Raw genomic sequence first — 19,251 nt, forward strand, 5'->3', positions numbered from 1 at the left:
ACGTGTCTTTCCAGATTCTAGGTCCTAGTGTGAGTCTCTGACTTGGCTGACGCTGCATGCCACAGAACAGAACAGGAGAGAAAAAGTCTAGTTGTTTTAGTTTTTGTAGTGGGGTTGGGAGATTTGTTTCCAACCAAGATTGACACAATGTTGGATACATAGGAAATTGGGTTCAGATGGCAGGCAGGAGCTAAACAACAACAACAACAAAAACTGAAGTACAGCACTGCTGCTAGTTAATCCCTGGCTGATCGGCCTCAGAAAACTTATTTTATCTCTATGGGTATCCCTTTTCATATTTTTAATTTTGAAATTCTGTCTTCTCACCATTAAATGGTAACAGTGTAAAAGTATGAAATATTTGGTAAAACACCAGGTAAGAACATAGTGATTGTGGCTTTCATTTCTGTGAAGTAAAGTGTAACACTTTTTCCCTTTCTTTGGAGTATGTATTCGTAATTTTGAAATACCTTTTTGAAGTTCATAAACTTCTAAAGTTGAGCAGGGTAGTCCAAGGCCTGTTGTTTGAATTATTGTATGTTTTGGTATAATTTGGTAGCATTGTTCCCTGAAGATGGGAAACAATAGGGATTTTTAAATGTTGAACTAAGATTTCTTTTGACAGCCTAAGTGAATACTGATAATAGCAACCATAAATGCATTTTTTAAAGCTTATTTATTTTTGAGAGAGAGCATGAGCAAAGTGGGGGAGGGGCAGAGAGAAAGAGAATCCCAAGCAGGCTCTGTCCTGTAAGCACAGTTTCATCCCGTGAACCATGAGATCAGTACCTGAGCCAAAATCTAGTCGGACGCTTAACTGACTGAGCCACCCAGGCACTCTCATTTTTTAAAGACCATATTTAACCATTGAAAGCATGTTTTTATGCTATGTTTCCTTTTTATCTCTTTATATAGTCACTGTTTTATTTTGTGTATCTCAAATCCTGCATGTATTTTTTCATTGTCAGTCTTGGACATTTCTCTTAGTTTGTTTATAGATCTTAAATTTTGTCAACGTTGCTTGTCTCTTTTTTTTTTTTATATTTATTTATTTATTTTGAGAGAGTGTGTGAGCAGGGGAGGGGCAGAGAAAGAGAGGGAGAGAGAGAATCCCAAGCAGGCTCCTCACTGTCAGTGCAGATACCAATGTGGGGCTTGATCCCAGAAACTGTGATTGTGATCTGAGCCGAAATCAAGAGTCAGACATTTAACCGACTGAGCCACCCAGGCTCACCCCCTGCCTGCCTCTGTCTTATACTGTTAGTTATCTGGACCTCTTTTTCTTTCCTTCCTTTTTTTTTTTTTTTTTTTTTTAAGATTTTATTTATTTATTTATTTATTTATTTATTTATTTATTTATTTATTTTTCTTAGATTTTATTTAAATGAAATATTTTATTTTATTCTAAGTCATCTCTACACCCAACATGAGGCTCGAACGCACAACCTTGAGATCAAGAGTCGCATGCTCTGCCAACTGAGCCAACCAGGCACTCCTGAACCTCTTTTTCTTTTACTGAATATTTCTTGCGATCTTAAAGCAGTTAGTATTGTTTAAGTAGAAAACAAAGTTATTTGCAAACTTCTTATTATTTTTTATTTGAAACAACTGTTACGGTACATGGTAGGTACAACAGCTACTAAGTCTGTGTGAAGAGGTAAAAGCTGTAGTTATATTAATTAGGGTACATGTTAATGAAGAGATTTCAGAACGAAATGCCTTAAATAATAGTCCAGAGGTGGTTGGTTCAGGCCGGCAGGGCGGTTCTGCTACACATGGTCACTCAAGAGCCCAGTTCCTTTTCTCTTTACCATCCCCTACGGTGGGGTCCTTGTTTGCATGTTAGAACGGGTATCTGCCGTATTCACATTCCAAACCATAGCAAGGAGGAAAGAGAAAGTAAGGAGAGACCCACAGATTGTACATATAACTTCTCATATTCCCCTCACTCAGGCTAATCATATGGCACATTAAGCTGCTAAGGAACTGGGAAATGTGGTCTGCAGTTGTGTGGCCATGTGTCTAACAAGACTAGGAGGGTTTATTTTTCTTTTAATTTTTTTTTTTTTACGATTTTATTTTTAAGTAATCTCCATACCCAACATGGGGTTCAATCTCACAACCCTGAGATAAAGGGTCAGTTCTACTGATTGAGCCAGCCAGGTGCCCCTGGGAGGTTTTATTATTAAAAAGAAATAAGAGGGGCGCCTGGGTGGCGCAGTCGGTTAAGCGTCCGACTTCAGCCAGGTCACGATCTCGCGCTCAGTGAGTTCGAGCCCCGCGTCAGGCTCTGGGCTGATGGCTCGGAGCCTGGAGCCTGTTTCCGATTCTGTGTCTCCCTCTCTCTCTGCCCCTCCCCCGTTCATGCTCTGTCTCTCTCTGTCCCAAAAATAATAAACGTTAAAAAAAAAAATTAAAAAAAAAAAAAAAAGAAATAAGAGAACATATATTGGGGTGGGGGAAGTGGGGACATAGCCAGTTTTTTTGCCACATAGGTGAAAACAGAGAAACTAGGGAGAGATAGAGAAATTTGCCTTTGATTTGAAATTTGAATTAATAAATTCCCACTTGTAAGTAAACTAAAGTTATAATTTTTAAAGATTACTGAGAAGAATAGTCAAATATTTATTTTGGTATCTAGTTGAATAATTGGAGTCCATGGGGAAATGTATAGCATGTAATAAACTTTAAACTGAAAAAATACTTTTATGTTTTAGGTTTTACACATCCATAAGTAGACCTTTTTGGAGCTCTGCCAGCAAACTCAATGGCGTCCTCTACTACTGTGCCTCTAGGATTTCACTATGAAACAAAGTATGTTGTTCTCAGCTACTTGGGACTCCTCTCTCAGGAGAAGCTGCAAGAGCAACATCTTTCCTCACCCCAAGGTATTATCTTTGGCTTATGATGGTTCTGTTGAGTACTAATAATTACTTCATATTTAAAAGTACATATATTTAAATAATTTATATCTGTGGTTATAAGATCAAACAATACTAATAATTTTTTTAAAGAATAAACCCTTATCCCATCCCTTCCCACCCCCTGATCCATTCTCAGAAAAGACTTTTAATGCTTTTTAAGAGCATGATAATGTAAATGACTGCTGTTGGTACATGTAAAAATGTACTAAGTACCTGTAAATGAACAGAAATCTACCCTTCTTTAGAGATTTTATACTTAACAAGACATAGATTAGAATTACAGAATTATGTTAAAACTTTTAATATAGTTGTTTCTTGAATTGACTTTTTTCAAGGATATTAGTTTTTTAAAAATTTTTATTTTTTCAATTTACATCCAAATTACTTAGCATATAGTGCAACAATGATTTCAGCAGTAGATTCCTTAATGCCCCTTACCCATTTAGTCCATCCCCCCTCCCAAAACCCCTCCAGTAACCTTTTGTTTGCTTTCCATATTTAAGAGTCTTTTATGTTTTGCCCCCTCCCTGTTTTTATATATTTTTGCTTCCCTTCCCTTGTTTTCATCTGTTCTGTGTCTTAAAGTCCTCATATGAGTGAAGTCATATGATAGTTGTCTTTCTCTGACTAATTTCGCTTAGCATAATACCCTCTAGTTCCATTCACGTAGTTACAAATGGTAAGATTTCATTCTTTATGATTGCCGAGTAATATTTCGTTGTATATATATACCACATCTTCTTTATCCATTCATCCATCAGTGGACATTTGGGCTCTTTCTATACTTTGGCTATTGTTGATAATGCTGCCATAAACATTGGGGTGCATGTGCCCTTTCAAAACAGCATACCTGTATCCCTTGGATAAATACCTAATAGTGCAGTTGCTGGGTTGTAGGGTAGTTCTATTTGTAATTTTTTGAGGAACCTCCATATTGTTTTCCAGAGTGGCTGCACCAGTTTGCATTCCCACCAGCAGGGCAAAAGAGATCCTTTTTCTCTGCATTCTTGCCAACATCTGTTGTTGCCTGAGTTGTTAATGTTAGCCATTCTAACACGTGTGGGGTGGTATCTCATTTTGGTTTTGATTTGTATTTCCCTGATGATGAGTGAAGTTGAGCATTTTTTCATGTGTCGGTTGGCCATCTGGTTGTCTTCTTTGCAGAAGTGTCTATTCATGTCTTTGCCTATTTCTTCACTGGATTATTTGTTTTTTGGGTGTTGAATTTGATTAAGTTCTTTATAGATTTTGGATACCAACCCTTTATTTGATGTGTCGTTTGCAAATATCTTCTCCCATTCCATCAGTTGCCTTTTAGTTTTGCTGATTGTTTCCTTTGCTGTGTAGAAGCTTTTTATTTTGATGAGGTCCCGATAGTTCATTTTTCCTTTTGTTTCCCTTGCCTCAGGAGACATATTGAGTAAGAAGTTGCTGTGGCCAAGGTCAAAGAGGTTTTTGCCTGCTTTCTCCTTGAGGATTTTGATGGCTTCCTGTCTTGCACTTAGGTCTTTCATCTATTTTGAGTTTATTTTTGTGTATGGTGTAAGAAAGTGGTCCAGGTTCATTTTTCTGCATGTCCCTGTCCAGTTTTCCCAGTACCACTTGTTGAAGAAACTGTCTTTATTCCACTGGATATTCTTTCCTGCTTTGTCAAAGATTAGTTGGCCATATGTTTGTGGGTCCATTTCTGGGTTCTCTATTCTGTTCCATTGATCTGAGTGTCTGTTTTTGTGCCCTCAAGGATATTAGATTTAAACAATAGATTTATGTATCTGATAGGCTTAAGAGAGTTTTTAGCATAATTCTTTGTATTGTGAAGTTGTATGTATTCTTCTGTAAATAGTTTACCAAATGAAGCTTAAAACAGTTACTGGAGTCTAAATTAGCCTTCTTCATAAGATATAACATCATCATAAATGTTCTTTTTTTTTAAATTTTTTAACGTTTATTATATATTTTTAAGAGAGAGAGAGACAGAACACAAGCAGAGGAAGGCAGAGAGAGAGGGAGACACAGAATCTGAGGCAGCCTTCAGGCTCTGAGCTGTCAGCACAGAGCCTGACGCAGGGCTCGAACTCACAAACAATGAGATCATGACCTGAGCCGAAGTTGGATGCTTAACCGACTGAGCCACCCGGGCACCCCATAAATGTTACTTTTTTTTTTTTTTTTAATTTTTTAACGTTTATTTTTTATTATTGAGAGACAGAGAGACACAGACTATGAGCAGGGGAGGGGTAGAGAGAGGGGGAGAACAGAATCTGAAGTAGGCTCCAGGCTCTGAGCTGTCAGCACAGAGTCCGATGTGGGGCTCAAACTCACAAACTGCGAGATCATGACCCGAGCTGAAGTCAGTTGCCTAAGCAACTGAGCCACCCAGGTGCCCCTAAATGTTCTTTTTTAAAAAAATATTTATTTATTTTGAGTGAGAGTGTTCGCACGAGTAGGGGAGGGGCAGAGAGAGGGAGAAAGAGAATCCCAAACAGGCTCCACCTTGTCAGCACACAGTGGGATTCGAATTCATGAACTGTGACATCATTTCCTGAGCCAATATCGAGTCACCACTTAACTGACTGAACCACCCAGGTACCCCAACAGGTTTCTATTTTAACAAAATTGCATCAAAATAACTTTAAAAACTCCTAAAAGAAAATGCAATACCAACTATTTAATTTATAATTTATAACCAAAGTCACACAGTAACTCTTTTACTTTCTTATTTTCTATTTAAAAAAATTTTTTTTACGTTTATTTACTTATTTGAGAGAGACAGAGACAGCACAAGCAGGGGCGGAGCAGAGAGAGATGGAGAGAGAAACCCAAGCAGGCTCCATGCTGTCAGCTTAGAGCCCGATACGGGGCTCGAACCCACAAAATGTGAGATTGTGACCTGAGCCAGAACCGAGAGTCGGATGCTCAACCCACTGAGCCACCCAGGCACCCCTAATTTTTTTAATGTTAATTTTTGAGGGAAAGAGACAGAGCGTGGGTGGGGGAGGGTCAGAGAGAGGGAGAGACACAGAATCTGAAGCAGGCTCCATGCTCTAGCCCACTTCCGGTTCTGTGTCTCCCTCTCTCTCTGCGCCTCCCCCACTCAATGCTCTCTCTCTCTCTCTCTCTCAAAAATAAAAAGTAAACATTAAAAAAAAGAAATTTTAACTTAAAATGTTAATGGATATACATTTATTTAGCAATTTTGGTGAAAGGTCATGTCTTTTTAAAAAAAATATGTGTTTGTTGATGTCCATGTCATCTTTCTAGCATAAATCATTTCTATTACCTATATTTTCCAATTTGTTTAAAGCTGAGTTAGAACATAAAGACACTTATAAAACAGTATGAAGAGTCATTCTAGATTTTTATGATTTCCTCCCAATCTTTTACAGTTGTTTCTCTCACACCAATTTGATATAGTATTTAAAAAAAAAATTTTTTTTTTAGTGTTTATTTTTGAGAGAGAGAGAGAGAGCCAGAGTGCAAGCTGGGGAGGGGCAGAGAGAGAGGGAGACACAGAATCCGAAGCAGGTTCCAGGCTCTGAGCTGTCAGCACAGAGCCAGATGTGGGGCTCGAAACCACGAGCTGTGAGATCATGACCTGAGCTGAAGTTGGACGCTTAACTGACTGAGCCACCCAGGCGCCCATACAGTTTTGTTTTTTTTTAATGTTTATTTATTTTTGAGAAAGAGAGCGAGAACTAGTGCATGCGAGTGGGAAGGGACAGAAAGAGAGGGGGACAGAGGATCTGAAGTGGGCTCTGCTCTGACAGCAGAGAGCCAGATTCAGGGCTTGACCTCAAAACTGTGAGATCATAACCTCAGCCAAAATCAGGAGTCGGTCATTTAAGTGATTGAGCCACCCAGGCACTCTGATACAGTATTTTTATTTTTTTAAATTTTTTAAATTTTAAATTAATTCTATTATTATTAAAAATTTTTTTTAATGTTTATTTTTTGAGAGAGAGTGAAACAGAGCATGAGTGGGGGAGGGCTAGATAGAGGGAGACACAGAATCTGAAGCAGGCTCCAGGCTCTGAGCTGTCAGCACAGAGCCTGATGCAGGGCTCAAACCCACAAGCCGTGAGATCATGACTTGAGCTGAAGTCGGACGCTTAACTGACTGAGCCACCCAGGTGCCCCTAATACGGTATTTTTAAAGCAACTTTATAAAATATTTAATTTAGAGAAGTGTCAAGTCTCTTTGCACAATCATATTAGTAATGTCTGTGATTTTAAATAAATTGTACAATTTAAGTGACAAGTACAACTTTCATAAATAGATCAGGAGAAAATAGCTGATTCTTGGTAAGAATATAACTTACATGTGCTAGAAAGTAGTCTGCTAGCTGTATGTGTTCAGCTTGCAGCGGGCATATTCAGTATATTTTATAGTGGAATCGTAATGGGTTACTTAATTCACCAAATCACTTCAGTAGAGGTTAGTTAAGAATGCTTTTAGGGGCTCCTGGGTGGCCCATCGGTTAAGTGACTGGCTTCGACTCAGGTCATGATCTCATGGCCCATGGGTTCAAGCCCCGTGTCAGGCTCTGTGCTGACGGCTCAGAGCCTGGAGCCTGCTTCAGATTCTGTGTCTCCTTCTCTCTCTGCCCCTCCCCCGCTTGTGCTCTGTCTTACTCTGTCTCTCAAAAATAAATAAATGTAAAAAAAAAATTAAAAAGAATGCTTTTATATATTGCTTTTTTTCATTTATTTACTTTTGCTAAATCATCTAGAGTCAAACTATCGGATCAAGGAATAACAATATTTTTATAAGGAGTTTGTCATTTAAAATAAATATGTGGCTTCTAAATTGTCATACCATATAGTATAACTTTTTAAGTTTTTACACATTGTTTTAAAAACTAGTTATAACTTCTGAAAGTGCTGGATTCCATTGTTTTAAGACTTAGGTGTCTAGACTCAGTGAACATATACCATAATAGACATACAGGGAATCCAACCAAGTAGTTGTGTTGATAGTGATTAATGCATACGTTGTTAGCACACCTGAGGTAGGAATTGTATCTGGACCAACATTTTGCTTTGGGAGGAAGATTCTGGGGATTAATTTTATGGAACACATGTGGTTTTTATACTTCAGTCTCCTAGAACTTCATAGATGCCAAAGTGGACATCAAGACCCAGTGAATAAGAGTAAGACCATGTATTACTGCCCTAGCCTAACAAACACCAAGAATGTTACATGGTAACACTGGTTCACCCTGCCTCGATCTACCAAGGGGTAATGTGATGAGCCCACTTGATGGCATTTTATGTAGTGGGCTGTACTGCAGCTGAGGTACCCAGTACTAAGGGCTTAGCACCTTTTGTAGCAAGCTAGTTACCTATTTCAGAGAGTGAGCAGTTACTTTGTGGTCATTTTGACCTATCTAATTGTCTTCATTACTAGTTATAAAAATGGCTTAGAGTCAGAGGACAGTTAGGTCTTCAGTTTGTCATACTCAGTAAGGACATACAGGGATCCTTGGGATTCATTGCAGGCTATTGCAATCTACCCTTGAAAATTAGATGCAGTGACATTCAGTGAAATCCATTTAGTTTGTCTTGTATAACACTAGATTAAGGCTATTTTTTTTTAATTTTTTTAAACATTTATTCATTTTTGAGAAACAGAGCGTGAGTGGGGGAGGGGCAGAGAGAGAGAGGGAGGAGACACAGAATCTGAAGCAGGCTCCAGGCTCCAAGCTATCATCACAGAGCCCAACGCAGGGGCCCGAATTTATAGATGGCGAGATCGTGACCTGAGCTGAAGTCGGTCACCTAACCGGCTGAGCCACCAAGGTGCCCCTAGATTAAGGCTATTCTGAACAGGATCCCAATTAGCAGGATCCCTTAGAAAGGATCCCTTTCTGCAATGTGGATCTCAGCTATCCACCTCAGGATCCCAGATTCAGCCAAGTGAGTAAGTCTCAGAAGGGACTAGTAGGTGTCTTCAGAGTTCAGATTAGTTTCCTTTCCTTAGCATGTATGGCTTGTTCCACTTAACCAGTAGTATTAATCCAACTCAGTAGGAGGTATTGGCCAGAATGTAGTCCAAGGCCAGTCTTCTACCCATTATAATCCATGCAAGGATATTTAGACCTATCTGCTGATGTGCTAGGGCTTGTGCCATTGCATTGGCTGTGGTAGCTAGGTTAAGGACAGGTGACTGACCATTTTATTAAATTAATTAATTCATTTTTAAATTTACATCCAACTTAGTTAACATATGGTATAATGATTTCAAGAGTAGAATTTAGTGATTCATCACTTACATAAAACACCCAGTGCTCATCCCAACAAGTGTCCTCTTTAATTACCTTTGCCCATTTAGCACATCCCCCCACCCAAAATCCCTCAAGCAACCCTCAGTTTATTCTTTGTATTTAAGAGCCTCTTATGGTTTGTTCTTCTCCCTGTTTTTGTATTATTTTTGCTTCTCTTCCCTTATGTTCATCTGTTTTGTATCTTAAATTCCATAGTCGGACGCTTAACCGACTGAGCCACCCAGGCACCCCTGCCATGTCTTCTTTATCCATTCATCAGTCAGTGGACATTTGGGCTCTTTCTGTACTTTGGCTATTGCTGGTAGTGCTGCCATAAGCACTGGGGTGCATGTGCTCCTTCGAATCAGCATTTTTGTATCCTTTGGATAAATACCTCGCAGTGCAATTGCTGGGTCTTAGGGTAGTTCTATTTTTAATTTTTTGAGGAACTTCCATACTATTTTCCAGAGTGGCTGCACCAGTTTGCATTCCCACCAGTGCAAAAGGGTTCCTTTTTCTCTACATCCTCGCCAACATCTGTTGTTGCCTGAGTTGTTAATTTTAGCCATTCTGACAGGTATGAGGTGGTATCTCATTGTGGTTTTGATTTGTATATCCCTGATGATGAGTGATGTTGAGCATCTTTCCATGTGTCTTAGCCATCTGTATGTCTTCTTTGGAAAAATGTCCATTCGTGTCTTTTGACCATTTCTTCACTAGATTATTTGTTTTTTTGGGGGGGTGTTGAGTTTGAAAAGTTCTTTATAGATTCTGGATACTAACCCTTTATCTGTCATTTGCCACTATCTTCTCCCATTCTGTCAGTTCCCTTTTAGTTTGGCGATTGTTTCCTTTGCTGTATAAAAGCTTTTTATCTTGATGAGGTCCTGACAGTTTTTGCTTTTGTTTCCCTCGCCTCCTCCTCCGGAGACATGTCAAGTAAGAAGTTGCTGCGGCTAAGGTCAAAGAGGTTGTTGCCTGCTTTCTTCTTTAGGATTTTGATGGCTTCCTGTCTTACATGTAGGTCTTTCATCCATTTTGAGTTTATTTTTGTGTATGGTGTAAGAAAGTGGTCCAGGTTCAATTCTTCTACATATCACTGTCCATTTTTCCCAGCCACCATTTGCTGAAGAGACTGTCTTTTTTCCATTGGCTATTCTTTCCTGCTTTGTCGAAGTTTAGTTGGCCATATGTTTGTGGGTCAATTTCTGGGTTCTCTATTTTGTTCCATTGATCTATGTATTTTTGTGCCAGTACCATACTGTCTTGATGATTACCGCTTTGTAATACAGCTTGAAGTCTGGAATTGTGATACCTCCAGCTTTGGTTTTCTTTTTCAGGATTACTTTGGCTATTCAGGGTCTTTTCTGGTTCCACACAAATTTTAGGAATGTTTGTTCTAGCTCTGTGAAGAAAGCTGGGGTTATTTTGATAGGGATTGCATAGAATATGTAGATTGCTTTGGGAGGTATCTACCAGGTTACGGATTGTTACTTGTGGGGCATGAACTCCATTATCAGGGAACAATACTTGCTCTGTTGTATGGAACCAGGAGTGAATTGTATCTCTCTGTAGGACAGACTTCTTTCCCTGGGGACCCAACAAGGAGAATGTAGTCCAAGGGGTAGTGTCACTGACTCTTAGGAACATTGTCTAGGACAGTGTTGGCAAACGGTAGGCCTTGTAATTTTAGATTCAGTTATTAAGAAACATTTTTACGTCTGCAGTGAAAGGTAATTTCTATAGCTATTTGTTATTTGATAATAGTGGTTGGGCGTGGCTCTTCTTGTTCAGAAAAATTTCAGTCTCATTCTTGAGCTCAAAAAATTGCAGTGAAACACTTCCACTGCTTAGCATTGAACTGCTGTGTGGTAGGGTAGGTCAGAACATTCAGCTTCTATTTCTGACAAAAATTCATGAAACTGACAGTAATTAAGTCCACAACAGCAAATGAAGTTCACTGTTGAAACTCCCGGTTCATTAACATGAGATAGATTCTGATATTTTCCAGAGTACCTACTGATGAACACTACTGTGAATAACCATAGGTTTTAAATACTTTACATTTTCATAATCTGTCAAACTAATAAGACTTTTTCTGCTCCACACATATTTTGCCATTATCAGTAACATATCTTAGCAGATTCCACTTTGCATTGTAGTGAATTAGTGTTTTCTCAATTTCTTTGAAAATATTCTCACCCATAATTATTTTGTGTAGGGTATGCCAGTTCTTTAGTCACTTCAAACTCGTCATTGACTCCTTGAATAAACAACAGCTGAGCAGTGCATCAAGAGCCAAAGAAAACCACTCAAAATTGTTTGCCTTGTATTTCAATTGACTGTTGATGTTGTTCCTATTGTCCCCAACTCCTTGAGCAACTATTCTCTCCAAAAGGCTAATCTTGAACTTTTGTCTTTCTGACATACTTCTTCAGCTGCTTCAGGAGAATACAGCTTAATTAACTCAACATCTGGAAATGGCTTTCCTTGTTGGATTAACCACTGAGCCACTTAGAAACTTACTTTGGGTGCAGCCTCATTTTCATTTTTATTAAATTCATAAAAATTTTAATTTTAATTTTATTGAATTCATAAAAATAGGAATTTTATGAAAATTTCATTTTTCATGTTTTATTTCATTTATTATTTTTATGAAGAAATTGTACAATGAAAAGTTCCATTTTAAATTATTTTCTTTCTTTTTTTTTTTTTGAGAAAGAGAGTAGGGAAGGGGTAGAGGGGTAGAGGGGGAGAGAGAGAGAGAGAGAGGGAGAGAGAGAGAATCTCAAGTGGATTCCATGCCGAGCAGGGAGCCTGACGCAGGACTCAATCCTACAACCATGAGATCATGACCTGAGCCGAAATTGAGAGACACCAGCTCAACTAATTGAGCCACCCAGGTGCCCCTCCATTTTAAATTAAAAAATTTCCATTTAAAATTTTCTAATATTCCTGGGGCGCCTGGGTGGCGCAGTCGGTTAAGCGTCCGACTTCAGCCAGGTCACGATCTCGCGGTCCGTGAGTTCGAGCCCCGCGTCAGGCTCTGGGCTGATGGCTCGGAGCCTGGAGCCTGTTTCCGATTCTGTGTCTCCCTCTCTCTCTGCCCCTCCCCCGTTCATGCTCTGTCTCTCTCTGTCCCAAAAATAAATAAAAACGTTGAAAAAAAAAATTTAAATTTTCTAATATTCCTGACTTGCTTTCCTGTGAGTTGGGAATACTCTGATGGTGCTATTTTATTTTATTTTATTTTATTTTATTTTATTTTATTTTTTTGATGAGTGCTTTATAGTCTGGTAATATCAGTGTATGTGGTATGCTTCTAGCACAGCTATAATGCCACTGCATAATAAGCACAATACTTTGCCGCCTAATTTGATAACAAGGTAATGTATATTCCGTTGTGCCTTAAGAGTAAGTAGGATATTCAAAGCCCACTTTTCTATTTGTTTTGTTTTGACATGATGGGTATGCATAGGTAAAATAAAAGTTGTGGTATGGCAGTATGCATGGTGATTGACATGCTGTGTAGTTATAACTGTCACTGCAGTATGTAGTGTGCTGAGCAACAGTGTGAAGCTGCGAGAGCGCCACACACAGGCTTTGGTACAACCATTCATTGCCACTGTTGTAGCATGAAACAACTGGCTGTATTCCAGTTAAATTTTACTTGTAGGCACTGTAATTTTTATGTCATGAAATAGTAATCTTTTTATTTTTTTCAACCATTTAAAAATGGCCTGTAGAAAAATATGCAGTGGGCCAGATTTGGCCCATGGGTTATAGTTTGCTGACACTTGTTATCAGTGCAGGGAACCTTATTTTACTCATTACTGTTGAGGAGTGCATTCCATTTATGCACAAAACTAAATGATGTTAGTGTTAAGTCCAAGTCTGTCTCCTTGTCACTTCCAATCTTTAATTGTATTTCTTTTTTTATTAAAATGTTTTTAATATATGTGAAAGTATTTGGAAAAGTAAAAGAATAAAAGGCAGTAAGAAAAAAAATCCTATAATCCAGTAATTAAAATAACATTTTTTTCTCTACTTATATAGGAACATGTAAATTTGAATTTATGGTTTATAAAAATGAGGTAATACCTGTGCCATTTGATAACATTTTAAAAATTAACAACATATTTGAACATCTATCCATGTCAGTAATTAAATACCTGTAGTCTCCTGCTGTGGGACATGTAAGGTGTTCATCAGCCTTCTTTGGAATGGGTGAATGACAGTCCTTCAGTTAGCCCACAAATTCCTTAAAACTTGTCTTTTTCAGTTTCTAGTTTCATTTACTTTTCTAAAACCTTCTTCTGATAGTGATAGCCAGATAGGTCTAGAAAAATACTAATTAATAGAACTTTGGGCAGTTTTGAACATGTTGTGTATGTGCCCTGTCCAATATTGTAGTCACAAGTCATATGAGATAGTTGAATGCTTGAAGTATGACTAGTGTGACTAAGGAACTGAATTTTTAATTTTATTTAATTTTTATTTAAACTTAAAAAGTTGCATGTGGCTAGTGACTAGTGTAATATTAGACACTCAGGTCTAGAACTCAGGTTTTTATTTTCCCTTCTAAGCCAACCCCTGTTTTTACAATAATTTGTTCACAATACCACCTGCTACCCAGGTTTGAAACATAGGAGTCATCCTTTAGCTTTTTTCTCTGCCTCCTGCCCTCTCCCTTCCTCCCTCCTTTCCTTCCTTTCTTTTTTAGTAAGCTCTACACCCAGCACGGGGCTTGAACTCGCCACCCTGAGATTAAGAGTCACATGCTCTACTGACTGAGTCAGCCAGGCACCTCTTCTGCCCTCTTTCTTTGTCAGCTGTTACTAACTGTCCCAATTTTGTGCTGATTCTCCCATTATCCTACAGGTCCTGCCTCAAGTTATTGCAAATATATCCTGATTTTTCTCCTTCATGTTATGTCTTCTCCATTATTCATTTTGCATGCTACAAGCCCATATTGAACTTCCTCACATTGCCCCTTACATTGGGAACCCACAGTTGCTCCCTTTCCCTTAAGGCTACTTTATAAAACTTTCATTGGTTTCTATGATTTGGTCATCACCTATTACATCTTATGTCTCTTACTGTCTTATTTGTTTATTTAATTTTATTTGAGAGAGAGAGAGAGAGTGTGCGAGTGTGGGAGAGGGGCAAAAGGAGAGACAGAGAGAGAGAGAGAGAGAGAGAGAGAGAGAGAGAGAGAGAGAAAATCCTAAGCAGGCTCCATGCTCAGCACGGAGCCTGATGTGGGGCTCGATCCCACAAGCCCGGGATCATGACCTCAACTGAAATCAAGAGTCAGAGGCTAACCAACTGAGCCACCCAGGTGCCTTATTTATTTATTTATTTATTTATTTATTTATTTATTTATTTATTTATTTATTTTAAAGATTTTATTTGGAAATAATCTCTATGTCCAACGTGTGGCTTGAACTCACAACCTTGAAATCAAGAGTCTCGTGCTGAACTGACTGACCTAGCCAGGTGCCCCTGTGTGGTATTTTAAACAAACCATGCTTGGGACACCTGGGTGGCTCAGTTGGTTAAATGTCTGACTTCGGCTCAGGTCATGACTTCAGGGTTCGTGGGTTTGAGCCCCATGTCAGGCTCTGTACTGACATCTCAGAACCTGGAGCCTGCTTCGGATTCTGCTCTCTATCTCTTTCTCTGTCTTTCAAAAATAAATAAACTTAAAAAAATAAATAAACAAACTATGCTTATTCCTGTCTGGATTTTTTCACTCAAACTGAGCTGCTCTGGAATGGTAGATTCCTGTGATAGTGATTACTAATGTTCACCTGTATCTTATTCTTATCTCCTTGCTACACCCAGGGAAAATTGCATTTAGGCAGAGCCATATGGACTAGTCCTAGCCAAAGGAATTTAAGTAGTATGATTTGTGTCACTTCTAGGCTGTAGCATTTAAGAACCAATATGCCTTTCTCCCTTGCTTTGTGGGGGTGTGTGGATGTAGGAGAGATCATATGTTCCAAATGGCATTGTTATAGTAAGGCAGAGCCACCAGCAATAAGGGTTGCTAAGTGACTACATGGAGCATGTCTTCCAGTTCCCTAAGTTAGATATGTAACATGGGAGGGAGAGAGTGGACTTTTGACTTAAGTTGCTGAAATTTCTGGCTTCATTTATTACATAGCACAGACTAGCCTGTCCTAATTAACATGTTTCCCAAATATACATATTAGGTTAATCAAGTGTCCAGTTTGCCCAGGATTGAAAATTGGGAAGGTCCTGGACCAACTGGGATCCTAATACATACACACTTCCCCACCTATTCAAATTCCACTTGTTTATGTTATTTCCCATTTAAAAAAATTTTATTTACTTAAAAAAAAATTTTTTTTTAATTTTAGAGAGTGTGTGCAAGTGGGGGAAAGGGATGGTGGGAAAGAGAGAGAGATTCTTAAGCAGGTTCCACACTGAGCATTGGATTGACACAGGGCTCTATCCCATGACCCTGGGATCATGATCTGAACCGAAATCAAGAGTCGGACGCTCAACTGACTGAGCCACACAAGCGCCCCTATTTTTCAATTGTAACAGACTCTATGCTCAACAAAACCCAGGATTTTTCACCTCCTGTGGTTGACTAAATTTGTAAGAACTCTAATGATTACATGTGCCTGTATTGGTCAGTTCTTTTTCATGCTTGAGCATAGAATTTTTTCCAACTGAGCACTGTAGGATTTGAGGAGTTTAGTAACCTGCTTTACTGTTTTTGTTTCATTTTGTTTTTGAAACTTGGTTGTTATCATTATATTATTTTCTTGTAAGCCTGAGTACAGAGTATTTATACTTAAATTTAAAAATATGCAGGCTAACTTTTTAGAGGAAAAAATTAAGTTCTTGTTGCTGTCTTTGCTGCTTTGCTATCCTATTTGTTATCTAAAATGTGATGTATGGTTTACTCTCATGACATGCTATTATACGTAAGGTCTGCTGTAGTATCCATTGGTATAATGTGGGTAGAGTAGGGTTGGTTTCAAGTTCATAAAGCAGTTAAGGGTGAGAAGGAGAGGCTAAGGGAAGTGACCCAATTCATGACCCAAGATTTCTGTTACATTGAACGTTTTTCATTTTTTCCTGACTCATGTGCTGGTTATAGACTTTTCCATAAATAGTTAACTCTGCACTTTTCCAGAACTAGCCAACTCTTTCAGTGTTAGTTTGTGCTGAATATAGTCAACCCTGTTCTGAATTATGTATTCTGACTGGTAGAAGTCCTGATGACTTGTGTATTTGATATCAAATAATAATTTCTGTTATACACAATTTTGTGATTATTAATATAGAGAACTTTGATGCTTAAGTAATTAGCATGGATTTATTAATAAGACATTTCTTTCTTAGGTTAGAAAGGAGAGTAAGTTCCTGTATCTTAATTAGCTATGTGACTATCAAACACATGTAGTTGTGATACTGGTTTGTTATTCATCCAACCATTCAAACAGTAACTTCCCATTTTCCCCTCTTCCTTTCAGCCCCAGGCAACCACTATTCTACTGCATGTCTCTATGAATTTAACTATTCTAGGCATCTCATTTGAGTGCAATCAAACATTTATCCTTTTGTGTCTGATTTATTTCACTTAGCATAATGTCTTCAGGGTTCATCCATGCTGTCGCATGTGTCAGAATTTCCTTCCTTTTATTTTTAAGTAATCTCTATGCTCAACCAGGGGCTTGAACTCATGACCCTGAGATCAAGAGTTGTATGCTTTACTGACTGTGCCAGCTGGCACCCCTCATTCCTTTTTTTTTTTTTTTTTTTAGAAAAACTTTTTAAACTGTAAAATTTTTCTTTAATTTTTATTTTTTAGAGAGAGTGCACAAGCAGGGGAGTGGGGCAGAGGGAAAGAGAGAGGGAATCTTAAGTGGGCTCCATGCTCACCTCGGAGTCAGACATGGGGCTCAACCCCATGACCCTGGGATCATGATGTGACCTGAAATCAAGGGTCAGATGCTCTACTACCCAGGCGCGCTCGATTCCTTTTTTTAAAGCTGAATAATATTCTAATGTATGCATGTAGCATATTTTGCTTATGCATTCATCTGTTGATGGACATTTGGGTTATTTCTCCCTTTTGGCTATTGTGAATAACGCTATCAACATTGGTGTTACAAATATCTGTTTGAGTCTCTGCTTTCAGGTATTTTTTGGTATATGCTCAGGTATAGATTTGCTGGATCACATGGTAATTCTGTTTAATTTTCTGAGGAACTGCCTTACTTTTTTCCATAGTAGCTGTATCATTTTATATTCCCATCAGTAATACACAGGGGTTCCAGTTTCTCCACATCCTCACCAATACTTGTTTTCTGGGTTTGTTTTTGTTTTTTGTTGTTTTTTATAATAGCCATCCTAATGGGTGTGAAGTGTGTTGTCTCATTGTGGTAGCTCATTTCTTTTATTGCTGAATAATATTCCATTGTATGGATATACCATAGTTTATTTCTCCATTCACCTGTTGATGAACATTTTCATTGCTTCCAAGTTTTGACAGTTACGAATAAAAGTATTTTAAACATTCATATGCAAGTTTTGTGTAGATGTAAGTTTTCACCTCATTTGGGTAAATACCAAGAAGCATGATTGCTAGATCATATGGTAAGAGTATACTTAGTTTTGTAATAAACTACCAAGCTGTCTTCCACAGTAGTTGTATCATTTTGCATTTCCACCAGCAATGAATGGAGGTTCCCCTTTCTAAATTCTACATCTTTGCCAAACTTGCTATTATTGCTATTTAAAAATTTTTATTTTAATTTATTTGAGAGAGACAGAGTGCGTGGGGGAGAGGGACAGAAGGAGAGAGACAGAGAGAGACACAGAGAGAGAGAGAGAATCTCAAGCAGGCTCCATGCTTAGCACAGAGCTTGATGTACTACGGTTCAATCCCATAATCCTGGATCATGACCTAAGCAAAATCAAGAGTTGGATGCTTAACGGACTAATCCACCCAGGTGCCCTATCATTGCTGTTTTTGATTATAGCTACCTTGGTGGGTATGCAGTGGTATCTCACTAAGGTTTTATTTTCCCTCATTTTTTTTTAAGTTTTTTTTTTTTTTTTTTTAAGTTTATTTATCTTGAGAGAGAGAGAGAGGAGCAGAGGGAGAGAGAGAGAATCCCAAACAGGCTCTGCACTGTCAGCACGGAGCCCAATGTGGAGCTCAAACTCATGAACCATGAGATCTTGACCTGAGCTGACATCAAGAGTCAAATGCTTAACCAACTGAGCCACCCAGGTGTCCCTCCCTATGACTTTAATTTGCATTTCCCTAATTGCTAATGATGTTGAACATCTTTTCATGTGTTTATTGGTCATTTGTATATCTTTAGAGAAATGTCTGTTAATATCCTTTGCCCATTTTTTGATTGGGTTATTTGTCTCTGTGTTATTGAGTTGTAAGGATTCTATATATATTTTAGATACCAGACCCTTATCAGATATATGATTTCCAGATATTTTCTTCCATTCTGTGGTTTGTATTGATAGTGTACTTTTTTGTAATGTTTATTTTTAAGAGAGTATGTGTGTCCACGAATGGGGGAGGGGCAGAGAGAGAGAGAGGTAGAGAGAGAATCCCAAGCAGGTTCCATGCTGAGTGTGGAGCCTGACCTCATAACCCTGAGATCATTACCTGAGCTGAAATCAAGAGTTGGACACTCAACCAACTGACCGACCTAGGCGCCATGGTATTATACTTTGATATACAAAAGTGTGTAATTTTTATGAAGACCAGTTTATCTGTGTTTGATATGTTTTTAGTGTCCAAGGAATCATTCCATAATCCAGGGCTGTGCAAATTTTCACCTACGTTTTCTTTTAAGAGTTCTATAGTTTTGGGGCACCTGGGTGTCTTAGTTGGCTAAGTGTTGGACTTCAACTCAGGTCATGATCTCAGGGTTGTGGAGTCAAGATCATGACCTGAGATGAAATACTATGCTTAACCGATTGAGCCATCCAGGAGTCCCTGAAGGTTTTTATTTTATTTTATTTTATTTTATTTTATTTTATTTTATTTTATT

The 19,251-nt window shown here is 38.4% G+C and overlaps 1 protein-coding gene across 7 annotated transcripts in view; it reads left to right on the plus strand.

Annotated features, from left to right (window-relative positions):
* The window catches only part of BCL2L13 (BCL2 like 13), a 92,528-nt gene that overhangs the window by 8,651 nt on the left and 64,626 nt on the right, over positions 1 to 19,251 (plus strand). For 6 of the 7 annotated variants that reach the window (XM_040462718.1, XM_040462722.1, XM_040462720.1 and 3 more), the window contains exon 2: positions 2,718 to 2,888. The exons of the other annotated variant lie outside the window; for it this stretch is intronic. In XM_040462718.1, the coding sequence (XP_040318652.1) occupies positions 2,768 to 2,888 (121 nt within the window). In that variant the 5' untranslated portion in view covers positions 2,718 to 2,767. The remainder of the gene's footprint in view (positions 1 to 2,717; positions 2,889 to 19,251) is intronic. 7 annotated transcript variants of the gene reach the window in all.

The sequence above is a fragment of the Herpailurus yagouaroundi genome, unplaced genomic scaffold (assembly GCF_014898765.1).
Source record: "Herpailurus yagouaroundi ecotype Mexico unplaced genomic scaffold, PumYag 355, whole genome shotgun sequence".
Lineage (NCBI taxonomy): Eukaryota > Metazoa > Chordata > Mammalia > Carnivora > Felidae > Herpailurus > Herpailurus yagouaroundi.